The 12,106-nt window shown below is 38.4% G+C and overlaps 1 protein-coding gene across 1 annotated transcript; it reads left to right on the plus strand.

Moving 5' to 3' along the window:
• Nucleotides 1–1,213: 1,213 nt before the first annotated feature.
• LOC143532314 (putative histone H2A variant 1) lies at nucleotides 1,214–3,335 on the plus strand. The gene is made up of 3 exons (XM_077027400.1): nucleotides 1,214–1,315; nucleotides 1,693–1,823; nucleotides 2,821–3,335. The coding sequence occupies exons 2-3, from the start codon at nucleotides 1,701–1,703 to the stop codon at nucleotides 3,115–3,117; spliced, it is 420 nt and encodes a 139-aa protein (XP_076883515.1). The 5' UTR covers nucleotides 1,214–1,315; nucleotides 1,693–1,700; the 3' UTR covers nucleotides 3,118–3,335.
• The last annotated feature ends 8,771 nt before the right edge of the window (nucleotides 3,336–12,106 follow it).

A 12,106-nucleotide genomic window follows, 5' to 3' on the forward strand; every position in this document is an offset into this window, starting at 1 on the left:
TGTTTAAAGATCACACCTTTATGAGAAATAATTGAACTTGATGAAACCAATCAACAAAGTCTATAATGTGGCAATGAGCTACAACATGCTAGCTCAAATCACACGAACCATGAACATTGAACGCTAGGTAGAGATCCAAGATCTCAACTCTCCTCTCTCTTGTGACGATCGAAAGAAACCAAAAGGGACAATTTCACGTGTGTTGTAGCAGTATGTGACTTCTAAATTCCTTTTTTTGAACAACCAACGAATAAAGTCAAGTTACCTGGATAACCCAATGACAAAAGACGACCTCATACGCTCGCAATAATACACCTAGCACTGGGTAGCTCAAACCCACCACCTCCTATGCTAGGGAAAACCCATCATCCAAAGCCCGCTTCAGTAAATTCGGGTTGAAATTGAATTCGAACTTGACACCTTGTAATCTCCGGCTCAAATATTCACTTTTCCAAAATTTGTTTTAAAAGAACAAACTAGGGCTGAGCACGGTTCGGTTCGGTTTTTAGGTGAAACCGAAACCGAAACCGAAAATTCGGTTTTTTCATATATAAAAACCGATCGGTTTCGGTTTTTCGGTTTTCGGTTTTTCAATTTTGGTTCGGTTATATTTGTTTTTTTTATTTTTTCTTGTTTTTGTTTTTTTTTGTTCTATTAATTGTTTTATGCAACTAGTTCCTATGTACAAAAAATAAATATTAACATTTACTATTCCTTTCAGAAACTCTAATTTCTCTTACAAATCTATTGAACCAAAAAACTCCTAATTTGTTTCGGTTGTTGTCGCATATGACTTAGTATCAATATATTTAACAATAATTTAAATTATGTATTTTAATATACCAAGTTAATCGGTTCAGTTCGGTATTTTTGAAATGGGTAACCGAACCGAAACCGAAATTTCGGTTTTCTAAAAAAACAAAAAAACAACCGTCGGTTAATGCATCGGTTCGGTTTTTTTGACTAATTCAGTTTCGGTTCGGTATTTTCGGTTTTCTACTCACCCTAGAACAAACAAATAAGACGACAAAACTAAAGGGGTGAATATTAATCAGAAAAATAGAGGGAGGACAAATTTCGAAAATTGAACTTCCCACCGCTAAAAGATCAAACAGCCGCTAAAATCACGTGGATTTCAACCCAACTTGTACGTACGCATCGAATCTTGTACCATTCACCTGGACCCAGATATTTCACGCCTGGAATATAAATAAAAAATCGTACGAATAAATAAATGTTCCCCAAAGCGTTATCTTAATAATAATAATATCTTCTTTCCTACTCGACTCTACCTTCTAGTCTTTCTCTCTTTCAGGTTACAACTGTCCTTTTATTTCTATTAATCGGTCTGTTTTCATCAATTTAAACCTATAATTTTTATAATAAATATGTTCCAATTCGGCAATTGATGACAAAAAAGGCTTCAATTTGAAGTTTATGCTATTTAGGGCTTTTTTAATTGACTGTTTCTTCAGATTTATTAAATTATTATGTGATCTAGTTCTAAATTTAATTAATTATATATGAATGTTTGCCTTATGGTTATTAGAGTTACGAATTGTGTTAGATCTGTTGTTATATGCAGATCTGTTGGCTGTATAGATCTGAGATTCAGTATAGTATGAAATTGGTTCTTTGAAGATGTTATTGTTGTGATTTTCTGTATAATTTTGTTTGAACTGTGTGTGGTAGGTGCGTAAATGGCGGGGAAGGGTGGGAAGGGTTTGTTGGCTGGCAAGACGACTGCAGCGGCTGCAGCTGCGGCTAACAAGGATAAGGATAAGAAACGGCCGATTTCTCGGTCTGCACGAGCAGGCCTGCAGGTATACTTATAGCTTACAGTTGCTCATAATGAACTTAAATTGACATAGATTGTATCGAATTATGATTATATCTTTTACGGTGAGCATAGTTGTTAGCTTTGAAGTTGTTTGCTGTGACTTATTTGATAAGTTGAAAGTTTTTAAGATGGATGTGTTTGAAAAGATTGAATGAATAAAGGTGTTAAGAGTATAGTCAGGTTGATGTTTCTGTTTAAATTGTGCTGTTTGTGCATCTGTGGTACATGTTTTCGTTCATTGACTTTTACAAGAGTAGCTAAAGTTAGCATGTTTGACTCGGGTTGATGTGTTTAGTTGAACTAGGTGTCGTGTATATGTCTGCTTAGATGAGCAAAATTATATATAAGTGTGATATATTTTGACGGTTATGCTGGTGAATTACTAAATGGTGCCATGATACCATCATGAAATTTTGTACACTGTTTCATCATTAGGTAAAAGTCTTTTTTGCTGTAGCGTAAATTATTTTATAAACCTGTATAAATCTTTATATTGTTATATCGTTAGTTAATCTTCAAACGTAGCACTTGCAGATGGCCTATTCTCTATAAAATAATTGAACTTGACATGTTATAACCACAACGAGATGCATTATATAATGTAATCAATAATTGTCCAAGCCATATTCATGTCGTGTTGTGATAAACCTTAGAAGAGTTTTATTTCTAACTCTTTTATCTTTTTTAACATAAGAATGAATAAGGTTTTAAATATGTTTCTTAAAATAATATTTTGTTATTCTAAATAAAGTGATATAATCAGAGATTTCAATTTAACTTGAATACACTTAGGATGACTCAACCTGTTTAACCATGCTTCCATCTTAGTTTCTTTTTGTTCACTTTGACTCGTTTGGGATTAAAACACTAAAAAACCATCCACTCGTCTTTTAATGGGTCGAATGTTCATACCGTGCGCTGTAAGATTTGCATGTGTGCATGGACTACTGATGTTAAAGTTTTTCATTTTATGAATTCAGTTTCCAGTGGGCAGAATTCACCGCCATCTCAAAACAAGAACCTCAGCCCATGGGCGGGTTGGTGCCACAGCTGCCATTTACTCAGCAGCAATTCTGGAGTACTTAACTGCCGAGGTGCTCGAGTTGGCAGGAAATGCTAGCAAAGATCTGAAAGTGAAGAGGATCACCCCAAGACACTTGCAACTCGCCATTCGTGGTGATGAAGAACTGGATACTCTCATCAAAGGTACCATTGCTGGAGGTGGTGTCATTCCTCACATCCACAAGTCACTCATCAACAAGACCACTAAAGAATGAGCCCCAGTGTTATCATATCATGGACTGTTCTTTTTAGCTTTAACAACCTCTTTTGAGTATTGCATTTTTAGTTTATTTATAGGTTAATTTAATTCTGTTATTGTGCCAAGGATTCATGTGGGTTGACTTTTCTCGTACTTTCTGTAGTTCGTAGATTGTAGAATTGATGTACATTGTCTGCCTGCTTATCGTATTTGCAATGCTGGTTGTGTTCTTTATCTTGATGTCACATGGTTAATCAAAGCTGTGACATTGCCTGCCTGTTCTCAGTTAGCAAGCTTTGATTTTGAATTGTTAAGAATAGTATATGTAAGGTTAATCATTTATGTGATCTATGTTCACAGTTTATGCCCCAAATAAAAATGTTTCTAAATGGTTCTTGGGCTATCTAACCCGCATAGGACCTTGACCGAGTATACAAAATAGGGTCGGTTGCCCAGTTGGTGTGTGGCATTTACCATTAAACGGGTACGGGTACATTATTTACTATTAACCAAGATAAAAAAAATTGCTGTACTGTTTTTCATATTGTGAGGGATATGAAGTAATGTACGAAACTTAATGGTAAGAAATACTATACATTTTGCTATAGATTGATAAATTCTGGGAGAAGATTCAAGATGCGAAGTTTAGGCGAATCATCAGGCAACATGTTAGTCAGTAGTCACAGAATGTTAGAGGTATTCTTCGGGTTCGTTTTTCGGGTCAGGTTATTCGAGTTTCAAAGTTTTAAATCTTGATCCGAAACCCAACCCAAATCTTTCACGGGTTTTTCGGGTTCGGGTTTTTTCGGGTTGGGTTAATCGGGTTTGGGGTATCCTAGAAAACAAAACAAAACACAAAAAAATTTAAAAACTACAATGCTAAAATTGAAACAACATATTATTCTTTGCTTGTAAGCAAATAATCAAATAATAAATCAACATAACTTGATAAAGCAATCCAAAAAAAGAGTAAAACTAACTCGAACCATAATCGTCTTCAAACATGCATAATTTGGTTGTTCGATTATGGTTGTTATTTGTAACAAACGAAAAACATAAATTAAAAATAAACGATTGATCTAAATAGTTGTAATGACAACAATCGATTATGACCAGATTTTGATGATGTTAGTGGCTAATGCTAAGTCTATTACCTAAAAATATATTTAATTTCAAAACTAAAAGTTTGTTCGGGTTATTCGGGTTGACCCAAAACTTATAAATCAAACCCGAGAACCAACCCGAATTACTTCAGTTTGGGTTCGGGTTAGTCTTTTCTCGGGTTCAGGTTTTTCGGGTCGGGTTAGTTCGGGTTCGGGTACGTGTTTTCTCGGGTTGGGTTTCAGGTAAAAGTGACAGCCCTACAGAAGGTAGAGGTAGGAGAAAAGAACGAGGCAGTGAGAGCAGGAAGAGGAGTCAGTCTAAGACTCATAAAAATATTGAATGTTGGGGTTGTAAAGAGAAGAGACACTTCAAGAATCAGTGTTCGAATTGTAAGAAAGAAGTGAACGCTACAGAAGATGACACAGATGACAGGGTCACTAGTGATGAGACTTTGATTTTTAGTGTTGAGAGTAACGTTATTGATTGGGTGATAGATTCTGGGGCATCGTTTTATGCCACTCACTGTAGTGAAACGATGTAGAATCTTAAGTTTGAGGATTTTGGAAAGGTTCGACTACCAAACGACGATATTCTAGAGGTTAAGGGTATAAGAGATGTTGATTTGATAACTTCAGCCGGTACTTCTTGGACTTTGAAAGGTGTGAGGGTTATTCCAAGTTCGAAGAAACGTTTGATTTCAGTTGGGTAGTTGGATGACCAAGGGCACGATGTTAAGTTCAGGAATGGGCAATGGAAAGTAGTCAAAGGGAATCTCGTGGTTGCTCGTGACAAGAAAAAGTGTTTGTTGTATATGGTCGATATGTCACCGAAAGGAGCGGATCCAGTTTTGGTGAAAAACAAAATCCGGTTCACAGAATCTCGTGAGCAGAAGAATGTTTGTTTTGCAAGTAACAAACCCAGAGCCAAAGTGAAGATTCGGGATGAACGAGCTAGGAAAGTTAAATCAGTCAGAGGACATCGTGACAGTGGGAGCACAGGTCGTGTTTCAGTTGCAGTTCCAGGTCGGCAGTGGATTAATACAAGTATATCAGCTGTAAAAGTCTCTCCAGTGGATTACTTGCTGAATATGGAAAGTGTTTATTCTCGGGATATATAGGATCCGATAGTTCGTTACAATGGGAGCCGGTAGGGACAGAGAACAGGTCAGGGGCACTTTCAGCTGTGACTGACGTGTTGGAGCTCCGAAGAGCTTCAACGCGCCTTCAGGTTAATTGATGAGAAGGTGGTGGCAACTAGATGTTTAGATTATAGAAGTACGATGAGAGTGCAGACGCAAGTATTCAAGGCCTTCGAGTAGGAGATTGTTGGGTTCGTATACCTTTGGTTTAGGCCTGGTTTATTATTTGAAGTTCAAAGGGTAGACGGGTGTAGGGTGGTCAGACCGAAGCCCAACCCGTTTAGATTTCTTGTTGAATAAGATGCAAACCTTAGATTAATCTCTCTCTCTATGATTGTTATGTACTTGTAATCGTCGTCACTCAATAAAGAATACTTAGTTGTCACCCGTGGATGTAGGTCAGTTTAGACCGAACCACGTTAAATTCTCGTGTTCGTTTATTGCTTTCACGTGTTGTGTTTGGTTCGTGTGTGTGTTTAATCCTAACCGTGTGTGTATATATAAATATTGAAAAATTACATATCACTTGCAATCTTATTAATCCCTATTAATCCATTAAATAATTACCATACAATTATGTTAGTACAATATTATTAATTAAATGGTCACAAACCCGGATCCCGTCATAGCAAAAACACCCTTACCAACTATAGTATAAAGATGATTGTTTATTTGACCAACCATTTTCCCCCAAATGTTGTCATGGTAAAAACGTGCAGACACAAATATGGTGAAAACACCCACTCTTGATGGTGTGGGGGCGCTTTGGCTAAAAACTTTTTTGACGACGCATCACTAAGGTTGCACGTACAAATTATATTATCTATTATATCTTTTGTATCAAGAAACCATCTTTATATATATATATATATATATCCGATACAATAATGTCTTAACGTACAATAGTTACGCGAATCCATTTTTTCATGAAATCGATCCATAAAATTACATCCAAACATCTCGGAATCGTCAATACATATCCAATTAATCATTGGTTCATCGAAAAAAACAGTTTTGGATGGTTAATCGATCAAATTTTCTTTTTTTTTCACAAAAACTGTTTTTGAGCGTTTTAGGTTTTTGGTTGAGCGCTTTAGTTTTTTTTGAGTGTTTTAGGGTTTTGCCTTTGAGCGCGTACCTAATGTACGCTAATGCATTAGCGTACAGTAACTGCACCCTATATATATATATATATATATATCGTTTGTGTTAGGTTAATACAAAAGCCATGTGTTAATGTAGTGATTGGATTTCTTGCACGTGAATTTGAAGACATAGGTTCAAATCGTCACTGACATTTATTTCCGTCCTTCTGCCCTTTTTTTTCAGTTCTTTTTGAATTTCGAAATGATTTGTTTTATTAAAAAGAAAACCTAAAAATTAATTAGAAACAATTTGCACGGTTTATATTATGATTTTTAAATTACGACTTAACATTTTTGTGGTTATGTTTCCATGTGAAAAAAGGAGTTGTCGCCGCAACGAACCAAACTGGTGTTGTAACGAGCTAAACCGATAATGCATGATCCTATACCGCGCGCCCGTCTCGGCTACCTGAGAATAACATACTAAAAGTGTCAACACGGGGTTGGTGAGTTCACAAGTTTATATAAAATAAAGCGCTTGCGTTTACGTTTTGCGTTTTGCGTTTCACGTTTGCGTTACCAGATAGTGTTAAATCAATTATATATCTATAGGTAGCTAGCCTATAAAGCAAGTATTACTAAGTGTTCGACACCGAAGCTGACTGTTTATCATTTGTCTTGCCACCAGGTCTATCCCGACCATGGTAATGTGTTAGCCAAGATTACACCCACTCGACCTCCAGTCGAGTTTAACGTTGGGTGGGGTTTGTCAAACCCAGTAGTCTACTCAACAGTGACTCGCTATTATCCAATACTAAATGGTTCGATGTGTGAAGGACTTCAGTTGTTTCGTTTGCCACTTAGCCTTTACAAGTGATATATAATAAATAACAAAATCTAAAGCGTTTTGGAGTACGTATTCTCCCCCAAGTGAAAAGCGTTTAAAAGAGTTAAAAGGGGAAAGTGAAACTCACTGTTTGCGAAGAATTCAATAAAACAAGTCACCCAAGTGATACGCGTCACAGAAAATCCTCACTAGCGTTCTAAAACAACAAATGAGATTTTCTAAGTGTTGGAACTAGTATCGAGTCTCTAGACTCGGCACATAACACCTATGCACAAGATACGTTTCGTGTTTCGTTGGTGAATTGTGTGTGTCTCAACAAGCACATTGGTGATACGTTACATGTGTGAACAACTATTTACATATCATGTATTAATATTGTAAATTACTAGCAATTATCCCCACAAGGGCAATTTGGTCATAAACGTAGCAATTATTTAACAACAAGCAAGTTTCATGTATTTTCACATAGTTCAGCAGCTAGTTTTATCAAGACAGAATTCTACTTGAAAGATTACTCTATTCAACAGATCATAGCATATCAATCAATTCACCAAAAATCGTCACAAAAGCATGTATGTGTTAGGTTTACAGAACTGTTTTTATTGTAGTTTTATTCCACATAGTTACTCACAATGATCAAAACATTACAGTAAACTCACAGCAGTCAAAATCATGCGCAACAGAATGTTATTTGTTATTCCCGTTAAATGAAAAATTCAATTAATGCAAGACCAATTGGGTTAGGTTCTTAACTCAACATGTTAACTTCCATAAGTGGAACCAACCCATTTGATCTTGTAGTTCATGAGATATGATAATTACAAAACAACCTAACAGCAGGTCTCACAATTCAGATTTGCACTTCAGTTTTGTAAAATAATAAAAGTTAACCTTTACTCGTCCAAAAATTACAAACTTGGACTTTATAGAAACTAGACTCAACCTAGTACACTGTAGTGTTAACAATCTCGACCAATTACCACATTAACATTTAGTTACAGTTGTCTAAACATAACTTACAATCTGTCCAGTACCAGTTTTGACCTTTAATCACATTTAAATCGTTTGAGCAACCAAAACACCTCCAAATCAGGCGTGGTTGGGTTTTCTGGATACTAGACTCAGAGTACTACCTTTTAGACTCATAAATAGCTCAGTTTGGTTTTATATTTAACAAGTTACATGTCGTTCAAGTTTAACTATCTCTGCTGTCAAAACTCAGCAAGCACAAACAATCGTCTAACATGCATCCTAAGCATACGACATATCTCCAAACACGCAATAAACATAATTATCCATAAAATCAGTAGTAAACCCTCTAGGGTTTACAAAAAATCGATGACCCAACAATCTTTCACCGTTCAAAATCACATATGATCATCTAACTCAATGACCGAAACATAATCAATCATCCTCTAATCAAAACCAAGCATATAAACACTTAATACATGATTTACAAAGTTAGGGTTTCATGTTTATACCTTAAAAACGCAGAAACAACCAAGAGAAAGGTGAGAGATGCTTAGAAACGAGTGCGGGATACTCCGATTATGAGAAACAAGGTCAAAACGGGTGTGATATGGTGGTGGTGTGGGCAGCCGTCGCAAGAGAGAGGGGGGGGGGGTGTCCGATCGGGTTTGAGAGAGGGAGAGAGGAGTTAGGGTTTTGTTATTATTAAATAATAACATGTTACACCAAGGCCCCTCAACTTCTAATTATTACTTTTCTAGCCTAAAGTAACTTATTTGCATCTTGAGTTAACGTTTTATACAATATTATCAAATAACACATAAGCCTAACACATAATTATCACATAATTATTGTTTGGATGTTTTTCGTTTATTCACCAATGATTTGCGTCAACTCGTTTGCGTTTCGGTGCAATCCCGAAAGACTACATATGTAGTGATTGTCAAGCGTCATTAAAACTCTATTTTAAATGAAATGAGATGTGCATTATAGATCAAGTGATCTTAAGTTTGAATTGACGGAGTTGGATTAACGGAGTTAAATTGAAATTGACGAGTGTCACATCATTCCCATGTTGAAAGAATTTTCGTCCCGAAAATTTGAGTCAAGTCGTGATGGGTGTCTGAAAAAGCAAGAAAAATTTTCAGTTTGTCATATCATCCCCTAGTAGAAAGAAATTTCGTCCCGAAATTTAATTCATACCTCTGGTGATTTCTGACGGTTTGACGGGTTTCGCGGTTTGGTCAACCCTTCAAAAAGGTGGGGATACTTTTTCATCATTTGATCCTCGCGTTCCCACGTGAACTCCGGTCCACGTCTCGAGTTCCAACGAACCTTAACGATTGGAATTTTGCTGTGCTTGAGCGTTTTGGTTTCCCAATCCAAAACTTCGACTGGTTCTTCAATGAAGCGTAGTTGTTCATCAACTTGCAATTCGTCCAAAGGGACTGCTTGGGTTTCATCGGAAAGACATTTCTTCAAATTGGATACATAGAAAACATTGTGTACACTACTGAGTTCCGTTGGTAATTACAGTCGGTACGCCACCGAACCAATGCGCTCAGTTATCCGGTAAGGGCCAACGTATCGTGGATTGAGTTTGTTTCGCATTCCGAAGCGAACCACACCTTTCCAAGGTGAGACTTTGAGTAAAACTTGGTCGTTCACTTGAAATTCAAGAGGCTTTCGGCGCTTGTCGGCGTAACTTTTTTTGCGATCTTGTGCCGCCGCCATACGGTTGCGAATTTGAACAATCTTTTCAGAGGTTTCAAGTACTAATTATGGACCAGTGATTTGGCTATCACCCACCTCTGCCCAGCAGAGAGGTGATCGACACTTCCGTCTCTACAACGCTTCAAACGGCGCTGCTTTAATGCTTGCGAGGTAGCTGTTATTATACGAAAACTCTACCAAAGGCAAGTGAGGTTCCCAACTTTTTCCGAAATCCAGCACACATGCACGCAACATGTCCTCCAAGGTCTGAATGGTGCGCTCACTTTGCCCATCCGTCTGAGGATGGTATGCTGTGCTCATATCAAGGCGGGTGCCTAGTGCGCTCTGTAGTGACTTCTAGAAGTGCGAAGTGAAACGGGAATCTCGATCAGATATGATTGAGACAGGCACTCCGTGTCTAGACACTACTTCTTTCATATAGATGCGAGTCAGTCTTTCCATTTTGTCCGATTCCTTGATTGCTAAGAAGTGTGCAGACTTAGTCAACCGGTCAACGATCACCCAGATGGTATCGCATCCCGTCGGTGTTTTGGGTAATCCCGTGATGAAATCCATTGAAATGTCTTCCCATTTCCACGTTGGAAGTTCCGGTTGCTGTAGCAGACCAGATAGTTTCTGATATTCTATTTTAACTCTTGCACAAGTCAAGCATTTGCTCATGTAGGTGGCAATGTCGGCTTTCATGTTTGGCCACCAGTAAAGTGCTTTTAGGTCATGGTACATTTTATCTGAGCCAGGGTGGATGGAATATCAGGACTTGTGTGCTTCGTCCATCACTAGAGTTCTCAACTCTCCGTATCGTGGAACCCAAATCCGGTTTTCGAAATATCGGACCCCGTCCGATTTGGTTTCAAGTTGCTTGTTCATGCCCCGCATGAGTTCTGATGGGAGATTATCATCTTTCAAGGCTTCGAGTTGCGCATCGCAAATCTGATCGGGTAAGTTGGCGTGAATCGTGAGTTGTAATGCTCGCACTCGCCTAGGTTTATCGGTTTCTTTTCTGCTGAGAGCGTCGGCCACTACATTGGCCTTGCCAGGGTGGTACTTGATTGCACAATCATAATCTTTAAGCAGCCCGACCCAACGACGCTGTTGCATGTTCAGCTCCTTCTGATCGTAGAAATGTTGGAGACTCTTGTGGTCGGTGTAAATGGTAAACTTGGTACCGTACAAGTAATGCCTCCATATCTTAAGAGCAAACACCACAGCTCCGAGTTCCAAGTCATGGGTCGTGTAATTCTTCTCGTGAATCCGTAGTTGTCGAGAGGCATAGGCTATAACCTTCTCGAGTTGCATCAGCACGCAACCGAGACCTTGTATCAATGCGTCACAATGTACCTCAAAATTTTCTGTTCCCTCGGGAAGGGCTAGGATAGGGGCGCTACAGAGTTTGGTTTTCAACAGTTGGAAAGCGGATTCTTGCGCGTCACCCCAATTGTACTTAGTACCCTTGTGAGTCAAAGCGGTGAGGGGTTGAGCAATCTTTGAAAATCCCTCGATAAAACGCCGGTAGTAGCCAGCCAGTCCTAGGAATTGTCGCACCTCAGTCGGAGTCTTAGGTGCTTCCCAGTTTTTGATGGCCTCTACCTTGCCGGGATCGACATGGATACCATTCTCATTAATCACATGTCCTAAGAAGTGAACCTCGCGAAGCCAAAATTCGCATTTCGAGAGTTTAGCGTACAGTTGTTCCTTCTTCAGTAATTCCAGAATTAACCTCAAGTGTTCTTCGTGGTCGGTCTTGTCCTTGGAGTAGACGAGGATATCATCAATAAAAACAATCACAAACTTGTCGAGGTACGCCTTGCATACTCGATTCATGAGATCCATGAATACGGCTGGTGCGTTGGTTAAGCCAAAAGGCATAACCGAAAACTCATAGTGACCATACCGAGTTCTGAATGCCGTCTTTGAAATGTCTTCTTCGCGCACTCTTAATTGATGGTAACCAGATCTCAGATCGATCTTCGAGTAGTAACTTGATCCTTGAAGCTGGTCAAACAGATCATCAATTCGGGGTAAGGGATAACGGTTCTTGATCGTCACCTTGTTCAGCTCTCGGTAGTCGATGCACATGCGGAAAGTCCCGTCCTTCTTCCGGACAAATAAGACAGGGGCTCCCCATGGT

The sequence above is a fragment of the Bidens hawaiensis genome, unplaced genomic scaffold, assembly GCF_021521415.1.
Source record: "Bidens hawaiensis isolate Kalapana, Puna unplaced genomic scaffold, B.hawaiensis_p1.1 tig00009443_1, whole genome shotgun sequence".
NCBI lineage: Eukaryota > Viridiplantae > Streptophyta > Magnoliopsida > Asterales > Asteraceae > Bidens > Bidens hawaiensis.

Coding starts and splice junctions, on each gene's coding strand:
- LOC143532314 (XM_077027400.1), top strand. CDS start 1,701: ATGGCGGGGAAGGGTGGGAAGGGTTTGTTGGCTGGCAAGACGACTGCA. Junction 1,824..2,820: donor CTGCACGAGCAGGCCTGCAG/GTATACTTATAG, acceptor TTATGAATTCAG/TTTCCAGTGGGCAGAATTCA.